General features: G+C 38.8%; 1 protein-coding gene across 4 annotated transcripts in view; it reads left to right on the top strand.

Annotated features, from left to right (window-relative positions):
* The window catches only part of LOC103740731 (leukocyte surface antigen CD47), a 73,530-nt gene that overhangs the window by 48,193 nt on the left and 4,456 nt on the right, over positions 1-20,881 (top strand). For 2 of the 4 annotated variants that reach the window (XM_029567516.1, XM_008841421.3), the window contains exons 4-10: positions 3,452-3,559; positions 4,643-4,735; positions 6,098-6,190; positions 7,599-7,691; positions 16,326-16,357; positions 17,616-17,640; positions 18,237-18,269. In XM_029567516.1, the coding sequence (XP_029423376.1) occupies positions 3,452-3,559; positions 4,643-4,735; positions 6,098-6,190; positions 7,599-7,691; positions 16,326-16,357; positions 17,616-17,640; positions 18,237-18,269 (477 nt within the window). The remainder of the gene's footprint in view (positions 1-3,451; positions 3,560-4,642; positions 4,736-6,097; positions 6,191-7,598; positions 7,692-16,325; positions 16,358-17,615; positions 17,641-18,236; positions 18,270-20,881) is intronic. The other 2 variants (XM_008841422.3, XM_008841423.3) reach the window with 2 other exon arrangements.

Raw genomic sequence — 20,881 nt, 5'->3', positions numbered from 1 at the left:
CTTTATATATCATAACAAACCTAAACAGACCTTTATCACTTGCTTAGGCGTTCCCGTTTTTTCTGTTTTGGAAAATACCTCCATTCCCATATCCTCTTAAGATCTTTTACATTCTCATTTTCTTTTTTTTTAAAAAATAATTATGAGACATAATAGCATTAACAAATAAATTTTCCACCTGTTGTGAGACATCTTTTCCTGGGGATGCTAAGCAATGCTTATTCCCTTTTAAGGTTCTAGTGTCAAGCCAATGTTTGATTAAAGTTTTACTGGGGAACCAATGAATTTATTGAGCTTACTTACCAAGATAACTGAGGGGTTGCTGAGGTGTATGTATGACCTGAGGGCATGTACACTAGAAAGCCTTTACCCAGTATGGGTCATGCCTTCTCTTCCTAACCTTCCCCAGATTGTATACTTTAGCCCTCCCCAAATCCAAGATGCCATGTGTAAATAGGGCCAAATTACATACAGTTGGCTGGGAAGAGTAGCTGGATAACCCAGTGAGGGTCCAATAACCCTGCTTAGCCCTCCTTTAATGAATGAGCACAACCGTCAACAAGCCCAGTTGTGACTATGTTTAGTGATCAGGCTCAGCTGAACGGTAGTTATTTCATGCAGAAGGGACTTCTGTATAGCATCATCTTATTAAAAGGACCTGGAATTGAAAAGGATTTGGTGCTAAGAGCCACATATGGGGGAGAACATATATCGTTTGTTTTTCTGAGTCTTTGTTACTTCACTTAGTGTAACAGTTTCTAGAGCCATCCATTTACCTGCAAATTTCATTATTTCATCTTTCTTTACTGCTGAGTAGAACTCCATTGTGTTTAATGAATTTTTTGTATGTGTGTGTGTGTGTGTGTGTGTGTGTGTGTGTTAAATTCTGTAAAGAGTGATTGACTATGACGTACATTTGAAACAGCTCCTGTGTGTTAAGTTTTCTGGGTGGTTTTTTTTTTTGGTTTGGTTAGTTTTGTTTTTTGTTTTGTTTTGTTTTGTTTTTTGATAAAGTCTCCCTAGTCCCATCCCACCCGGAACTCACTATGTAGACCAGGCTGGCCTCCATCTCACAGAGATACACCTGCCTCTACCTCCCAATGTCTGGGATCAAAGGTGTGCGCCACCATGCCCAACATCTGTGTGATAACTTGGGCAGAATTCCCAAGTTCTGTTTAGGGAACAACATAAGTGGGATTATATGGAAATTGTGATGCTGCCTAGAGAAATCAGCTGCACATTTGTGGCCTAAACTCTCAGTTTCATTCTCCCTAGTGTTTGAGCCATAAAAGCAAGGAAGCCTTTTGAGGGGGCAGGGGTGGAACTGAGTACTAGTCATGCTAGAGGTAAGTGATCAAACCCAAGCTCAAGGAATTTAGCAGGATGCTCTGATTCCTTTGAATGTATCTTTGATTCCTGTGGATGTCAGTTACTCAACTTTGTGGTTGATCATTGCTTAGGCCTCTGTCTTCCCCTGAAGTGACTAGAACTGAGGTTATATTCTAAAGAATGGGTAGGTAGACAGCCTAGTTAGCTTTGACTGTCAACTTGACACAGCCTGGAGTAACCTGAGAAAGGAGCTTCAACTGAGGGATTTCCCAGATGAGATTAGCCTGTGGAAATGTCTATAGGAGATGTCTTGGTTGTTAACTGATACATGAGGGTCCCACCTACTATGGGTGGCACCATTTTCTGGGCATGTGGTCCTGAGCTTTATAAGAAAGATAGCTAAAGCCAGGTGTGGAATCCCAGCACTCGGGAGGCAGAGGCAGGCAGATCTCTATAAGTTCAAGGCCAGCCTGGTCTACATAGTGAGTTCCAGGCCAGCTGGGGCTACAGGGAGACCCTGTCTCAAAAAAAAAAAAAAGAAAGAAAGAAAGAAAGCTAAGTCTGTGAAGTGAGCTGGCCAGCAGCAAGCAGCACACCCCTGTGGTCCTGTGGTACTGCTTCAAGGTCCTGTTTGAGCTCTAACTGGGACATCCCTCAGTGATGGACTATAACTTGTAGGCAGAATAAACCCTTTCGTCCCCTAAGTTGCTTTTGGTCAGAATGTTTTATCACAGCAGCAGAAAAGAAGGTAGAAGGGTAGTAATACAAACCTTCAGGTACCTGCAGTGTACCTGAACCTAGATTTTTTTTTTTATCCTAGTCATTAAGGAGTTTGCTTTATTTTTTTAAATATTATATTCATTATTTTTATTTTTTGTGTATGAGTGTATTGCCTGTATGTAGGTAAGTGCACTTGTGTCGTGCAATGCCTGCGGAGGACAGAAGAGGCCGTTGGATCCCCTGGAACTGGAGTTATGAACAGTTGCTAGCTGCCATGTGGGTGCTGGTATCTGAACCTGGGTCTTCTGCAAGAACAGTCAGTGTTCTTAACTGCTGATCCATCTCTCCAACCCCTAATTTTACTTTATTTAATCGGTTCATTATTGTAGTAGAAGAAAATTAAAAGCAAATATAACATTTAAAAGATTTCCCTCTTAGGCCAGTTGCCTCTTGACTACCAAGAGGGAAAATGTTGTGTGTAGGTGGTACCAGCAGAGTTTTTGTCACACATCCTGTTGCTCTCTGCTCCTCAGTCTGGTCTTTGGTACCCTTTAACAGTTTTTTGATGAAAAATTAATTTCAGTGTTAATCCAAACAAAAAGGTTAATAGCAAGTCAAAGCAAACATTGTTAGCTCCACCTCATATGACCATCTAGGGAAAGTAGCAGTCTTGAGCGTGAGGCTGTATGGGAATACTGACGGTGAATCCTCTTGGATCCTGGCAGTGTATTTTTATTTAAATATCTTAGTTGAAAGTTGTAGGCTTTTCTCCATAAAGATTGTGTGAGGGTGTACTTTGTTCAATATTTTGTCTCTGCCTTTTCAAGAAAACAAACTATCCAAACTTCTAGGTATTTTACTAATTTTTATAAAAGGAAATAACTTTTTCTCAGTATTGCTCTTTAACCAGTTATTTTTTTTATCCGTGTTGGGTGTATCTGTTGTATTATCAATCTGGGGGTAATTTTGCTCCTCAGGGAACATGGAAAATGTCTAAAAATATTTTGATTTATAGATGGGGAGGGGATCACTTACTGGTTTTTAGTGTGTGGATTCTGCCATGTTCAATAATACACAGGGCCACTCTTCAGTTTAAAAAAATATATATCGAAAAGCTTAATGATGTTTCAGTTTAGAAAGCCTGATATATACCTCCATAATGTAAAATGCAAGGGAATAAAGTGCCGCCTCCACACGCAGCAGTCAGATTTACACTGTTGTGACCCTGTGTCCATCAGCCCATGACCGTGAATCCCTCTGCTTATAGTGATAGAGGTTGGTGAGAGGAAGGAGTTCAAAGGTTGCTCCCTTCAGTGAGTTGTCAGTTCTCTCTGCACATTGTGCATTACAGAAATGGCATCACTTGTGACTGAGTTATGTAATTCTTTGTTTTCCTTTGAAGCACTTAAATATAAATCTGCTCGTACGAATAAGAGAATCATTCTGTTACTCATTGCTGGGCTAGTGCTCACTGTGATCGTCATCGTTGGAGCCATTCTGTTCATCCCAGGTGAGATGCACAGGTACTGTGGCAGGTACAGGGCTAATGTGAGGAGGAATCCCAAGGTGGGGGGACTATATTGGTTTCTAGGACTGTTGTGACAGGTGTGGCCTCAAACAACAGATACTCTATTAAAGGATCTGGAGTCTCTCTTGAGACTCCATCTCAAAGCTCAAGAGGAAAATCCATTGCCTGCCTCGTCTGGCTTCCAGTGTTTGCAGATAATGCTTGACATTTCCTAGCTTGCATCTCTGTCTCCTCGTCTCCTCTGTGCTCTCCTTTCTGTGTCTGTGTGAGATCTCCCTCCCTTCCCCTCTCTCACAAGCACACTTATCATTGGCATTAGGAACACTCATTTAGCTCAGGATAGTCTTCCTTATAGATCCTTAACAGCATATCTTTCCCATTTAATGTATTTCACTCTTCTGCTACATAAAGTGGTATTCATAGATTCTGAGGATGGAGAATTGGGACTATAACCAGAGCCACCATCCAAACCACTATGGAGGCAAGCTTCATTGCCCAGGATGCAGAAGTGGGCACTGACCCAGGAACCATGTCTGCCTGAAGTAGCAGTGGCAGCTGAAGGATGGAAGTGTGGGTGGAAACAAGGGCAGAAACACAAGGGAAGAAAAGCCAACAGGCCAGGATCACAGCAACAGCTTGTGGAATGCCACTATTGTTTCTTAGGGAGACAGTGCAAGTAGAAGCTTTAGGAACATGGATTTGGCAGCTCTCTGTGCATCCAGAGTTGCTGGGGGCCTGGGGGTAGAAGAAATCAGAAGACAACTTGAAAGAGCAATTGACTGGCTTTGAGTGACTGATACTGTGAATGAGGGGATGGTAAAAGATGAAGAGGGAGTTTCCCTTAGAATTCTATAAAGTTAAGGCCAATTCAACATGTTGAGATGTAAATCCTTTAGCTTGGTCTTAAAGTTTAAAAAAGAATCACTTATTTCGTGTGAAATGAGGGAAACATTTAAACCTTTCACACTTTATAAGAGTAGCATTGAGATTAAAACATTCAACAAACTGAGTAACTTCACAAAAAGTCTGTATGAAAACAATGTAAACATACTTATTTTTTAACAGGAGAATACCCAGTGAAGAATGCTTCTGGACTTGGTCTCATTGTAATTTCTACAGGAATATTAATATTACTTCAGTACAATGTTTTTATGACAGGTAAGTATTTGTTCTTACAGTCTGAGATTAGCATTTTCCTTTTTTTAAAAAAGTGCTTTTGGCAGGGCGTGGTGGTGCATGCCTTTAGTCCCAGCACTTGGGAGGCAGAGGCAGAGGCAGGCAGATCTCAAGGCCAGCCTGGTCTACATAGTGAGTTCCAGGACAGCTGGGCCTACAGGGAGACCCTGTTTCGAAAAGACCAAAAAAAAAAAAAAAAAAAAAAAAGTACTTTTGGTGAAAATAGTCCAATTTGGTTAACAGCTCAGTAAAAGTTGATTTATTAGATTACTTTTTATACCCTTAGTAAGATTTGTCATATAGATTGATTTTGAGATTATGTTAGATCTTTTCAACGATTATTTTGTGAAAAGTAATTTCCTATGTATTTGATGGAATTGGCATAATTTTAAAGTATGTTGTATAATTTTAATTATTTAAATATTCTATTTTCAGTCTTTTGTAGTTATACGTAAATAGTAAACACATTCTTTTTCTTTTACCTACCCTCTGCATTGAAAAAACTAGTTCTACAAGATGGGAGTATAAATCACAGGTTTTGGAAATGTACTTTCTCTTTTTTTTATTTTATTTATTATTTTCATTTTATGTGTATGTGTATATTGCCTGCATGTAGGTAAGTGCACCCATGTCATGCAATGCCCACGGAGGTCAGAAGAGGCTCTCGGATCCCCTGGGACTGGAGTTACAGACAGTTATTAGCTGCCATGTGGGTGCTGGGATTCAGACCCAGGTCTTCTGCAAGAACAGCCAGCGTTCTTAACCACTGAGCCATCTCTCCAGCCCCTGGAAATGTACTTTCTTTAGTTATTGCTAACACTAGTTTTAAAAAACAGTGTGGTATCCTAACTATACTCAGTATTATTTTCTCTGCTCTTTAAAAGTCAGACACTATCATATTTTTACTGTTAAAGAGTCTCATTTAACAGCAAGTCTTAGATCCTTTAACTTGCTATATATTAAAATACCAGCTCATTAGAAAAGCACAGATCTTGTCAATACACAGTACAGAGGTTATGATATTTTTGTAGTCGTTCTTTCCAGCATATCAGTTTTGTGCATGTAGAAAAGCCATGCATGACATCCATTCATGCTGTATGTGTGGTCAAAATCACATTGCTCCAAGATTTTGGTAAAAACTGCTAGTCCCTCTCAGAGGACTATGTCAACAAAAGCCTGCAGAATGTGTGAATCTTGAGCTGGCATGCTTATGGAAGGATTAACTGAAAAACGGCATCATCTGATAAGGAACTACAGTCTGTCTTTGGTCATAGGATCTTCCTCTTTATTGCATCCAATGTCAATGCTCAACACATTTCTATTATGTCTTTTTCCTTTGCTCAGCTTTTGGGATGACCTCCTTCACCATTGCCATACTGATCACTCAGGTGCTGGGCTATGTTCTTGCTGTGGTTGGACTGTGTCTCTGTATCATGGGTAAGAGTCACACCCTTCTATAGTCCCAATTTTAATTTCTTTTGCACAGAGCTCTTATTTTCTCTTCTTTTTCTTTTCTTTGTTTTTCTTTTTAAAGCTTTCTTTTAGCTCAGTTTTAGGTTCACAGAAAAACTGAGTGGAAAAGACAGTTACCATAACCACACCCATTTCCTATGCCCCCACACCCACAGCTTCCCCCAATACCCCACACCAGACTGGTGCAGTTGATGAACCAACATGGAAACATCATTATCACCCAGTTAATAGCTTACATCATGGGTCATTACTGGTGTTATAGTACATCCTGTGGCTATGACAGATGTACAGTGACATGTACCACACTGTGGTATCAAATAGAATAATGTCCTACGTCCTGTTTAGTCACCTGTCCCTCCTCCTAACCCTCAACATCCCTGACCTTTTTAGTCTCCACATGGTTTCACATTTTCCAGAATGTCTTAGCTAGATTCCTGCTGCATATAGCCTTTTCATGTGGGCTTCTTTCACTTAGAAATAGGAATCTAAGTTTCTTCCATGTCTTTTTATAGCTTGGTAGCTCATTAGTGCTGAAAAATATTGTTGTGTGACTATGCCATAATGTGTTTAGCATTTAGCATTCACCCATTGAGGGCCATCCTGGTGGCTTTCTGCTTTTGTGACAGATGAATAAAGCTACTGTAAACATCTATGAACATGTTTTATGTGGATATAAATTTTCAACTCTATTTGGGTAAATACCAAGAGTGCAATTTTTGTATTATGTGTTAAGGTACAGTTTGTTTTGTAGGAAACTGCCAAACTCTGTGTGGTAACACCATCAGGGACAGAGATTTTGTTTCTCCACACACTTTTCAGCATTGTGAGCCTTTCTTTTTCCACTCTCCTCTCCTCCCCAGTGGGAATAGTACTTTTCCCACTGCTACAAGAATGCTGGCTACATATCACTTGTGGCATGACTGTCCTCACAGCCAAACTATTATGCCCACATTTGAGAGAGAACTTATAAAAGAGTCAGGTTCGAATTGATTGGCGCCTCAGACTTCAGACACTATTTTCCATTCTTCTTGATGAGTATGCTGTGTAAAGGAGGGCTTTTTTCTTGTAATAATTTAGAGCTATTTCACTGAGTTAGTAATAAAGATGCTTTTACACAATAGACATGTTGATAGTGTTTACTTAGTGATTGTTAAAATAAGAAATAATCTCCTTAAGACTGGATATATGTTGGGATATAGCTCAGTGATAGAGCTGTTGTCCAGTACGTAAGTAGTACTGAGTTGGCTTCCCAGCACCACCAAGAAGCAACAAAGAAAATAATCACCTTGATATTATTATTGTTGATTCCTTTAAATAAAATTGTAGTTATTTCATATGCATTTCTAATACAGAATTTCATTTGTTTCTACAGCATGTGAACCAGTGCACGGCCCCCTTTTGATTTCAGATTTGGGTGTCATAGCTCTAGCAGAATTACTTGGACTAGTTTATATGAAGTTTGTGGGTAAGTCAGTCTTATTTTTGTTAGCTTGTGCATGCCAAGAATTTCAGATGTATAATTTAGAAAATATTAGTCAGTTCCTCCAGCCTAGGGCCAAAGAAATCTATGATGGCTCCAAAAGTGAGAAAATAAAGTTGGAATAATGCTAATTAAAAAGAGAAGACATATGAATTCATGAAAAGTTTGGATTATAAACTATGAAAGAAAATGGAATTGTGCAACAGAATTATAGAATTTTTTAAATTTTTATTTATTACTTTTATTTTATGTGTATGCATGCATTGCCCACATATAAGTAAGTGCACCCGTGTTGTGCAATGCCTGTGGAGGACAGAAGAGACTGTTGGATCCTCTGGGACTGGAGAGACAGACAGTTGTTAGCTGCCGTGTGGGTGCTGGGATTCGAACCCTTGTCTTCTACAAGAACAACCAGTGTTCTTAATCGCTGAGCCATCTATCCAGCCCCAGAATTATATAATTTTTATGGCAAGCAAAGAAGAGATCTTTGAAGGCTCCATTTTAATTAGTAGGAAGGCTTTTAATTGTTCTGTTATCTCTCATAGAGCTCTTTTACTGAGGCCTTTTTGTCTGTCATTCTGCTCCTTTTACGTGTACAGACACCTGAGACAAGAATTGAAAGTCAAAGCCCTTCACTTCTGCTAATGTGAAGTACAGTGACTTTAAATGTGAAGCAGAGTGTTACTTTAAAACACTTTTAGTTAAAACCAGTAATACAGTTTTTAAGATTTTACTACTTTTGAAGTCAATGTTTATTAAGTGTGGCCTTCGATTCATCATTTGGTATTTAATCTGCCAATTTTCAGGTAGCAGACTTCTTCATTTTTATTTTCAATATGTGTAGACAGAGATAGATGCTTTTAGTAGTGCCTGAGACTAGTATGTCTTATCTAAGTCAGACTTGTTCCCTGCCATCGAATTTATGGTAGTCTCCCTTAAAAGAAATATTTTAGTATATTTGTGAAGTACAGCAAACTCTTTACTACTTATCAAAATAACCAAAAGTTACAAACTGGTAAAATGAATCATTATTATTTCTGATTTGTTCATCGATAAACCCCACTTTTCTAAAAATTAATACAAAAATTATTATAAAGAAAATTTTCATATGATTTACATAAGACTTTGGAAGACATTTTACCTTTACCTCTGAACTTCATTTCTTAATGTCTGGTGATTGAATTTGATCTGTGATACATTCTTTTCTCCCCTATATTGAATGTTTCTTAGTTAAACAACTAAACACTCTAAAATCTACCTGTTTGTGTGTCCATAAATAATAGTTGTTTCTTGGTGAACTTTTCTGATTTTTATGTCATATCAACCCATAAAACACAACTCAGACATCTGCAGTGGGCTAGCTCAGGAGGAGGCTCCGATGTCTTGAATTCTGATGTGATTCTATTTTTGTTGAGTCTTATAATCAGCCTGTGTCTGGTCTTGAAGGATGACACTGCTGATTTTGCTACTTCCATGAATGCTAAGAGCAGTATGTGACCTGCAACATTTACATAACTCTGCTGGGGTAGGATTAGGTGTCTGAGTGGTGGTCAGCTCTCCAAGCATTCTAATTTCTTCCTCCCTATCTGGATAGGCTCCTTTTGTTCCCAGGATTCCCGTGTTTCCATATCAGGTGCCCTCTGCCTCTGTTCTTCCACTTTCTCAATGACTTACATCCCTACTAAGCCTGTAAAAATGCTGTAATTGCAAATGTTATTTTTCTAAATTAAGACAGAATAAAAGTGAAATCTCTACAAGTACCCCAAATTATTTTTTCTTTAGCATGGTTTACTGGATAAATAAACTATTATATGTTAAGAAGTTAGTCCATTTTTTTTTTAACTTTGAAAACATCCTAAATTAACTTTCCAAATCAACTTGTCTGATGCCAGAGTACAGAAAAACACCATCGGTCAATTGAAAGGCAACAAGAGAAAAGGTACAAGAAAGCTGCTTTTTAGATACACACTGTGGTAGAATAGGAAAATTAATGTGTTTTGCTTATGTGTTCTGACTGCTTAAGTCTGAATATATGTAACATTAAGGTTGCAAATTTGAGCATTTGTATCAGAAAGAAAAAGTTGTAAATGTCTCTACAAAAACTCCTGCTCTTTGCAGATGTGGCTATAAAATGAATATCTTTTGAATTAAATGCAATAAAACTCTTCAGATAGTTAAAAAAAACAACCTCTCTCTCTAAAGTGAGTTAATATTCCTGTGAGAATCCTAACTTTTATATTTATCATTATTTCCGAGTTTAAATTTGTAGCCTTAATTGTAATTTTAAGGAATAGGATTTTGGCTTTCACTTTCTGTAGACTTTTTTTTTGCCTTTAACTATATTGAATTTTTTTCTTTCTTACTAGAAGCATTTTAATTTTATGAAGTCAGAAAAGTGACTGGGAATAATAAGTTAATATGAGTGCATATAAAAGATTAAAAGGAACTAACTGTATTCAGTAAAGTTGAGCTTGTTGTTTGTGTAGAATACTATATCTATAATCATTATTTATAAGGCTCAGAACTTGTTTATTTTTAAAGCCATTATCATACAGTTCAGTATAAGGGCGTGTAGAACTGTTCTGATATAAATCAACCTGGTAGCAGTCAAAACCATGTCTACCACACTTTTCAGACATTCTAGAATGATATAGAAGCAGAAATTATATATATATGCATACACAAACACACATATACGTACCCATACATATGTTTTGTGTGTATGTGTGTGGTTGTGTGTATGTTCAGATATATTTCCTTGTCCATTGTTTACAAGCTGTAAATAAATCATTTGAAAATTATTTCTGAAAATGTGAAAAGATATTTACAGTATATAGTCAGTTTTTTTTCAGAAAGAGAATGACAAACCAAGAAGCATTGCAAGATTGCAAGTAAGCTAATGTGGAATGCTAAAAGTTTGGGGTTTAAAAAATATGGCTGTCAGTGCCAAGGTGCATGATACATGGCTGCAGCAGACCAGACATCATTGTTCCTTGTCACATTGGCTGTGTCCCCACAGAATTAACTCCAGTAAATGAGCTTCTGTAAGTTTAGTTTTACAATATTAGAGTATCACATCTGACTAGTGTCCTTCATAGCCACTGTTCCTCAGAGATCTTTTTTCTGAATAGGCCAGCCCAGTGTGTCATTTCCTAGCAACTGGAAGTCAGCAACTCTCCTGTTGTTGGTGAAAAGGAGAATTACTTGACCACTTTTAACATTACTGGTGATAAACACATTTATGAGCTCAAATATAGCTCTAAAATGTTATCTCTGACCCTTCCTATTACCAGTCAGATTCAGATAGCTCCTTTTTCTTTACAAAACTTAGGTATAGGGCATGGTTGTTGAGGTAAGTTGTATATACAGTCTTCTTGATGGTCTATCACAAGGTTCTAACTTTGCTTGGCTTATTTGGGAGGCTACTAGATGTGATGTATCTCAACAAGTTTCACTCTCTACCACGTTCAAAAGAGGTTGCCTTTATGCTTGTATATGAGGAACAACCCTCCCCCCAAGTGCCTTCACAATGAGAATCTTTCATTTAAGTCACCCATGGCACTAACAGAGACATGGAGCCCATGAGGGCAGGCACATACCTGTACCTCACAGAGTGTGGTTGGCCATTGGAAGGATGCCTCACACTTATATCATCCTATTGCTTTTAGAAGTAAGGGTTAGATGATGTTCTTCTGTCCTTCATGGTCACTGGGCTTCTCTGTTTCATTGGCTGTAGCCATCTCAGGCTCACCAGTTTGTCTCTGGTTATTTGGTGTGTTTTTTTTCAGTATTTGGTATTTGTTTCACTTTGAGTAGGCAAGACATGGGCATTACACAAAACTAATGACTTACAGTGATGTTTCCCAAGGATACACCCATTGCTAGTGGTGAATGAATTAAATTAGAGCAACTTAGGAGGGCTCTCTACTGAAATATTTATATTTTTGTCAGAGTCACACCATCTAGTTTGTGTGTGTGTGTGTGTGTGTGTGTGTGTGTGTGTGTGTGGTTTACTTTCTCATTTTTTCTTTTAATTCAGTGGTCCTTTTTGTATTGACAAATTTCTTCTTGAGGAGAATTGACAGCTCCTCCAAAGTGTAGCAGTGACTAATTTTTTGAAAAAGAAGTTTTCCTTAGTATTTATTCTCAAAAATAATTAGCAGTATTAAAGATTCATTGCTATTTAGTGATCCTCAATCATCATTTTTAAACAAGCATCATTTTAGCAGTGTTTATGAGCAAAAGCCAAGGAATTACCATTAGGGCGTGTTCCATTTCTTCCCTCTTTTTAACATTTTTATTTTTTAATATTTTATTTATGACTTTTATGTATAGGAGTGTATTGCCTGCATGTATGTAAGGGCACTGTGTCATGCAGTGCCCACAGAGGTCAGAAGAGGGAGTTGGATCCCTTGGAACTGAAGTTATGGATGGTTGTTAGCTGGCATATGGGTTCCCAAACCTGGGTCCTCTGCAAGAGCAGTCAGTACTCTTAACCACTGAGCAATCTCTCCAGTCCCTCTTGTAAAAATTTTTAAAAATAATACTTCTTATCTATTCTTTGAAATTTTCTTACATGTATACAATGTATTTTAATTAAATTTATTTCCACTCCATACTGTCTTCCTCTATCTCCCTCAGGATTGGACCCACCAATCCATCTCCTTCTAGACTTCATGTCCTCTTTGATTATTACTACTGTTATTGATAGTCTCCCGAGTCCAGTTAGTGCTGACCATATGGGAATAGATGTGAGACCTTCCACAGGGGCATAAGCAACCTGCCAGCAGCCACATCCCCAAAGAAAAGTAGCTCTCCCTTTCTCAGCAGCCATCAGCTGTCAGTAGTCTCTCATCTAAGAGTTGGGCCCTGGGACACGCCCCCCCAACCATGCTGGAACTCTGACTTCATCTTGTATAGGCAACTCCATCTACTGTGAGTCATTGTGTATGGCCATCATGTCCTGCCCAGAAGATAGTATTTCACAGCTCTCCTACCCCATCCTCAGCCATTACATTCTTTCTGATTACTCTTCTGAGGTGTTCTCTGAGCCTTGGGTGGGGAGGTTGTTGTAGATGATCCATCTGCAGCCGACCAGTCACAATCACTGGTTCCCAGCCCTTTGACCTATCACAAGCCTACATTAAACACTGACTACTGCAAAAAGATGCTTCTCTGACCAAGGTTGAGAGTAGCAAAAATATGGTGCCCAAATACTCTTAAGTTAAACATCTTATATTTTTTTCAATTGTTTATGGTATATACCCACACTACAGTACTCTCTCATTCTTTTAAATTTTTTATTATTAAATTTGTTCTATCAGTGGCCACTAGTTCACTGGGTGTAGCACCTCTTAGGCTTCTCCCCCATCCTTGGTTGGCTTTTGACAGACCCACTGTCGTTGAGGCTCAGTATAGGTGAGTATAGTTGCATTGACTCCATGATTGAATGGATGTGTCATGCCCAGAATATGGCATTCCATTGCCCATCTTCCTGTCTTTTAGTTCTTACATTCTTCCTGTCTCCTCTTCTGGAATGTTCCCTAACCCTTAGTGGGGGTGGTATAAATGTCTTAGCTGAGCCCTCCTTTATCCCAGTTACTGAGTTCAATTTGCATAACTTAAAAAAATTCTTCTGCTTTGCTCCCCTCCCTTGTTTAACTGTGGAATGTTTCCATATACCCTCTTTGCATGCATGCTCTTTTCTTACCTGCCCCTCCACAGCTAGCTTTGCCCTGCTCATCTTGTTTCCTTTTCACCTTCCCTGACCATCACCATCTAGCCATCTTTGTTTCTCCTTTTCCTGTTTGACAGAGCCTTGTCAGGCTTAGCCCATGAATTGACTGCCCTGTTTCCCAACAGCTTTAGAAGCTTGCTGAGTAGGCATGAGGGAGTGGCAGCAAGTAACTTGCAGAGACCAGGAGAGCTGTCCTGGGCCCATCTCTGTCTACTAATGAGGAAACCCAGCCTGTCTGCCAGCCAGTCCAGGTTTCAGTGGAATTTATAAATCCTACATGTTTTCTTTACCTGTTTCTGAGTTCAGTTCTCAGGGCTTGGAAATGATTCTGTTTTGCTACCTTCTCTTGTTTAATTGTGCTATGTATTCTGTTGTTGCTCTCTGAATGTTTGTACTGTAATATTTTTGTGAGAACTTTGCATTTCTGAACTGAGAGACCTGGGTAGTATTCTAGTTTCTTTCTGTTGCTGTCATAAAAACACTGACCAAAGCTAACTTAGGGAGGAAAAGGTTTATTTTAGCTTACATCTCCTGGGTAATAGGTTATCACTGAGGGAAGTCAGGGCAGGAACCCAGAGACAGGAACTGAGGTACAGACTATAGAGGAACTCTGCTTACTGGCTTGCTCCTCTGGCCCATGCTCAGCCTGCTTTCTTATACAATACAGGCATACCTGCCCAGGTTTGGCACTGCCCACAGTGAGCTAAGCCCTCCCACATTACTCTTCAAGAAAATGCCTCAACTAGGCCTGGTGGAGCATGCCTATAATCCTACCACTCAGAAGGTAGAGGCAAGCAGATCCATCTCTGAGAGATCAAGGCCAGGCTGATCAATTCCCTAGTTGAGGGTCCCTCTTCCCAGGTATATCAAGTTGAAAGCTAAAGCTATCCAGCACAGTTGACCTCTTGTCAAACTTGACATAGAATCACATCACCATTAAACCACAACCATTCCACTTCTTATCCCCAAGATCTCAGTATTAATATTACAGTATAAAATAGTATGGCTTTAGAAGTCCCACAGTCCTTAAAACTTCAAATACGTTAAAAGTTCAAAGTCTCCTTAAAAAGTCTCTTTACTTCTCTGGCTCTGGTCCAAAGCACACACAGCTTATTTCGTAGGCTCAGGCCAGTTCCATTCCACCTGCTGCTGCCCTTGGTGGTTGTGCCATGGTCCTGGCATCTCCAGTATTCCAGGGTTTCCATCGCAACCGAGGCTGCACCTTCACCAAATACTTCTTCTGGCCTTACATGATGCCAAGCCTTGGAATCTCACCATTACCCCTTTATGCCTTCAAAACCAGTACTTCCAGCTTAAGATGGAGCCTTAGGTGCCCTCTGGACTGCAGCTTCTGTGTGCTGACCGAGGAAATAACTTCCCAGTTTTCACCTCAATGATGTCAGTCTCTTGTTACCCACAGCTGATTTTCAGCCCAGTAAAACACAAAAGGTTTCACTTGCAAAAATTCTTAATTCCACGTAAATAACCCTGATAATCTTTACTTCTCTTTGAAGCCTCACAAGCCATGCCTCCATCATCCATATCTCCTTCAGCTTAATTATTCCAAGGTCCACAGCAACAGCTCACTAAGCTCTGAGCACTCAGTGACTTTTCCAGCCCAAAGTTCTAAATACTTTCACAATCCTCCCCAAAACAACGTCAGGTCTGTCACAGCAATACCCCATGATCCTGGTACCAACATCTGTCCTAGTTTCTTTCTGTTGCTGTGATTAAAAATACTGACCAAAGCCAATTTGGGGGAGAAGGATTTATTTTACCTTGCAGGTTATAGTTCATCACCAGGAGAGCCAGGGTAGGAGCTCAGGGTAGGAATCTGAAGGACAAACTGTGGAGGAACACTGCTTGCTGACTTGCTTCTCTGGCCCATGCTTAGCCTGCTTTCTTATACAACAGACATACCTGTCCAGAGGTGGCACCACCCACAGTGGGCTGAGCCCTCCCAAATCATTCAACAATCAGGGAAATGCCTCACAGCCATGCCCACAAAGCCAATCTAGTAGAAGAAATTCCCCAGTTGAGGTTCCCTCTTCCCAGGTATGTCCAGCCGACAACTGAGGCTATGCAACACAGGTGGGGTAGGAAATAATGCCTAGGAAAAGAACATTGAATTAGTCAAAGGATGTTGTTGGTCCTGTTTTCATTACGGACACTGATTGTGTGTTAAGAATTGGTTTTGATTTTTCTGGGGCTTCCTCACCAGATTTTATAAGGATGCTATCTTTCCTACCAATCCAAAGTAGTTCTTTTCCCTCTTGTCATTTAGTTCATGCCCTCTGTTCCTGCATCTTCGTTAGTTAATCTGTTCAGAAGCAGTGAATGGAGTAACTCGGAGTAACTGAGGAGGAATATACATAGAAGGCACTGGTTGGTCTGAAAGCGACTGCTTCGGATAGCTCTTTAGACTCAGAGAGATCTGAATGTTTTCTTTTAGTTTCATAGCTGTCTGGAGCTTCAAACACTGGAACGATGAAAAAAAAGAACAAAAGGTTGTGGAACTAGGCACAAGAACAGTGAGATGAAGGAGATGCTGTAGAGGGGAGGTCATTCACTGCCATGTTCTGTCCACATCCCAGCTGAAAAATAGGGAGAAATGGGTTGACAGCATTTTTGCAAGTAATTGATTGTGGGGACAGACAGTGTGCCCATGAGAGAATGTGTATTATCTGTTATAGGTGTCTTATTTACTTCCTTATCAAGAATATTCTGTATTTTTTGAATAGACTATTAAAGCAGGAACTCCTTTCTTGGAGTCTTTGGTACCCTCTAGTTTTAGCTCTGAACATTTTATCTTAAAATTAAATATTACATTGCTTAAATTGATTTCATTATTGAATTTGTATTCTTATTTTTGTTTATATCAGCTTCCAATCAGAGGACTATACAACCTCCTAGGGTAAGTTCAGATTTATTAAATGAATTTGGGGAATGATTGCTTGATGAATTAGAGTGAAGACTGGTAATTGGAATATTGAGCTATTTTGCTCTCTGCTTAATGTGACATCAATTAAGACAGTGTGGAAGTCATTTCATGACCTTTACATGAATGGGTCTGATTCTTACTCTAAAACTGATGTTGGGTGATTTAAGTATCAGTGGGTAAAATGTGACCCCTTAAGATTGTTCTCACTTAATAGTCCCAGAATTTGAAAGTTTATGTCTAAGAATATGATTCTTCTATCAGAAGGAAGCTGATTACAGTGTTTCCTCACCTGTTGGGTTTGGTTGATGTGAATACATTGAATGACAATTTCAGATTTGACAATATGAAAGAAAAATTTTTGATAAATTGATTTCTTTTAAAATGATAGTCTACAAGACAGATGTTGTTGAATAAAAACCTGTTCCAAATAATGGCTCCCCTTTTTATGAACATTTTTCTCTCAAAGGTGTCCTGTAGGTTCCACTGTATTTGGGATACCATCAAAAGCTCTCTGGGAAAATTCTAAGAAAAAGAGCAAATTTAGGAGGTGATAGATGAGAAAAAAATCACTTTATAGACTTATCATGGTGACATGCCTAAGTATTCCTTATGGAAATAAGATCTAAATATGAGACTGTATTGTATTCAGCTTCCTGTATATGATAAGTGACAGATAAGTCTGGCAGCCTTCAAGGACACACCTAAAAGATAGAGTGGGGCAGGGTGTGTTCATTTACCACAGCTTTTTATTTTGAGGAGACTGGTGCCATAGCTACCTTAATCACAAACATCCAGCAGTTTTCCTAATGCCTCTTAGAGATAACTCAGCAGTTAGAGGGTCAAAGCCTAACAGTTTTCTTTCCTTGTTACTGAGTTCAGTTTGCATGCTGTGAAGATGATTCTGCCTGGCTTCCATCTCTTAACTGCTTCTATATCTGTTGTTGCTATTTGCATGTTTGCACATTAATATTTTTATGAGAAGTTTTTTTTTCCAACTGAGAGAGGTGGGTGGAGTGGGAAATTCTGCACAGAAAAAAATACTAAGAGAATAATACAGTTATTATTAAACTATTAATTAGACTTGGGAAGCTTTGTTTCATTAAGCCTTCGCTGTTTTGTTTTTAGACTATAGGATTCATTGCTTACAATATATGTTAATATTACTATATGCTAGTATGAAAGACATGTAGTAAATTAAATTTTATGTAAACATATTTTAACTATTTTCCAGAAAGCTGTAGAGGAACCCCTTAATGGTATGTGCTTATTATAAACTTATATATTAGTCTTGGTCCATTACTAGATCATAATTTGAACTGAATGCCCTTCTATCTTAGTTTGGGGTATTTTTTTTTGTTATTTGTTTTTTCTCACGCCTTGGCCTCTCTTTTCTTGATCATTCATCAAAAATTGGTAGTACTGCTTTTGCAATATTCTCACTGTCCTATGCCTGCCGTAGTTGCTTTCACTGGCCAAGTGACATTTGGGCAAGGGGACCATTGACCTTTTGTACTGACCCAAGGTGATACGTACCCTCAGTAGGTCAGAATCTCAATGACTTCCAATTTCTGATTTGACAATTTCAGAAAAATACAGGCTGCCACCGTGGAGTGAGACCAGAATGTTTCACTTTCTTTGTAGATCTTGATCTATATTCCCCACTAAGTCTGTTTGCATTGTGGATGCTGTGGGTTTCAGCCATAGAAATGCTTTGCAATGAACGATAGCCTCTAATGAATCTGGCTATCTAGTTGTGGAGTAGTTAGCTTTGTGTTGCTGCTTATTTATTTTGAGATAATTTCTAACTGTAGAATCTTACTAACTGTCTTCTTGGCTTGTTACTAATCCTTAGCATTTAAAGAATCGAAAGGAATGATGAATGACGGTAAGTGTAAAACCCTCCTACCAGTGTGCATTGTTGATGTATGGACATTGTCAATCAAAAAGGCCCACACTTCTTAATGATAAAACTTAGATATACTTGGACGAAAAATGAAATTTAATTCCTATAAAAACATTTAGGGTCTCACAAATCAGACTTTCTTGATTCCACTGCAGAGAAATTACCACTTTTTATAAAATATGTTTCACATTGAGTACCTGTTGATTTTCACTTTAAAATGTTTTTTATAAGGTGCATGGATAATATGGCACAAATCCTTATGATCTCAACAGGAGGTTCTTTTATGCTTGTGGAGGTGATTTTGTTGCGTGTTGCACACAGGGCCTTAATATAACCACTTTCCCAAGCAGAGCTTAGTTCCAACCTGTGGGAAAGAATTAAAGAGAGATGGAGAGAGACATGATTACTCATCCCATTTTCTCCCTCTTTTTTGAACTCTGAATTAATAGTTAAATATAATGTTTCCTGAATATTTCTAGCACAGGTATTTGCTAATCCTTATTAATTGAGTCTATGACTTTTTTTTTCACCTTAATATATTACAATTTCACCTTAGCAAACTCTGATTCTTCAGCTCCACTGGCATTTATAACTATTTGTATTTGTTTATGTTATTTCCAAAAATCTCCACTGGCATTTATAACTATTTGTATTTGTTTATGTTATTTCCAAAAATCTCCTTATACCATTGATATTTACAACCATTCCTTTCTCCGGTAAATATTTTAGTGTTTTACAGTCTATGACCTGCCTATTCACCTCCATAACAAAGTACAGCATTTAGCATGGGAGGCCTTGTTCCCCTGAGTACAATTAATTTTTGCATAAGATTAAAAACACTTTGATCGTGTGTTGGGTAGGCTAAATTTAAAACAGTGCTTATACTTGTATTCAACAAGGAGTCACAGAATGAACCATGGTTGTAGATTTCTTTCACAGCTTTTCAATGTTTGTTCTGTTATCCAGGCCACTGCTACCTAAAGAATACTGTTCTTAGCAGGAGTAAGTGGAAAGAGACTCTGGAGGCCTGGCCTCTTCCTGTCACCCCTGGTGTACTATTTTTTTCAACTTTTGTCATCTGTCTTTTACCTACCATGGTGTCATTTTTCTGTAGTTGGACAAAGAACCTAAATTTTCTCGATTTGCAGAAAACCAATATAAAAAGCTTCAGTACCACTTTGTTAATTTCCCTCAAAATGCAGCTATTTATTTATTTTGGAGCCACTATGTTGGAGATAACCACCTAGAGAACATTTTGTTTTGAACTTTTACTTCTTCATAGCACATGATGTTTGCTATCAGCTTTGAAATGTCCTGAATTCTGTCCACATTTAGCTGATCAAAAATTTTTTAATGTCTGTTGATGAGCATTCTTCTGATGCCTGCTCAGTGCTCACAGTGTGCTTTGGCCCATGAATGAAGTTCAAGGTTCAGGGACTACTTTACCTACACCTGGTCCTATATCTCTTTCACTTATATTAACTGAATGATGTAAATTTAAAATGAATGGGATGGAATGTCATTCTTTGATCAATAACTTTTCCTTTGAAAAATCAATATACACTGCCTTTTGTTGAGCTCATACAGCAAACCAAGATTATCAGCCTGTGTTGGATTTTTGTTGTTGTTGTTGTTTTGTTTGTTTGTTTTTGGTCTTTTTGACACAGGGTCTCTCTGTAGCCCCAGCTGGCAATGAGCTTGCTATGTAGATCAGGCTGGCTTTGATCTCTCGGAGATCCACCTGCCTCTGCCTCCCATGTTGGAATTAAAGACCTGCGCCACCACGTCTGGTCCTGTGTTGGTTTTTATTTCTGTTTAGCATTGACATTTTATTTACCAAAACCAAAAGGGTTAAGGATTTGCCTGATTTCTGTCTTTGACCTTTGCAGATATATTTTCATGATTTTTCAGATACTATGTATCTGAAACAGTTTAAGGAAGAAATGGGAAAAATGGGGGCACCTTAATTGGGGAAACCATGATGGAAGGGTTAGACAGTGCGAGAAATAAATAATGCCTAGCTAGTTTTAAAAACCAGAGGGAACCATATTATTCCTACAACCTACTGACAAATTATACATACTAGATCAAGAAATATATGTCTAGGCAAGGTTTATCTGAGAACAATTAGTCTTTGCCCAAGCTTTATCTACATGGCACACAGTAATTAAAAGTACCAGACCAAAGGAACTAACCTTCTTGGATGTTTAACAGACAATCTTTAAGGCCTATAATAATTTGGTCAGAGGGACATAAAGGACAGTTTTTGCTCCTTGCTCTCCTAGGTCGACTAGTTCCAAGGGACTATGAGCATCTCTCAAAATGTCCTATAATGGTGGTGGGTCACCTGTCCTCTTGCTCAAGGAGGCCGAGGAGACCCCACCAGATGGACTTGAACCAGTGTCCAGTCTATAAAGAGGAGGGTCAACACAGAGGAATCATTCCTCCATGCTTCCAAGCAAAGCTAACCATGGTTGAGCTGGACCTTTGACTTATCTTCACATAGGCAGAACTGGTAAAAGAAAGGAGCCAGGGGCTCCTCCCAAGACCATGTGACCCCTGAGGAACAGATCTTCAAATGACCTTAAGAGTAA

Source organism: Nannospalax galili, unplaced genomic scaffold, assembly GCF_000622305.1.
Source record: "Nannospalax galili isolate Female #2095 unplaced genomic scaffold, S.galili_v1.0 scaffold261, whole genome shotgun sequence".
Lineage (NCBI taxonomy): Eukaryota > Metazoa > Chordata > Mammalia > Rodentia > Spalacidae > Nannospalax > Nannospalax galili.
Note: the sequence above shows the minus strand (reverse complement) of the source record. Positions and strands in the feature narration are given on the sequence as shown.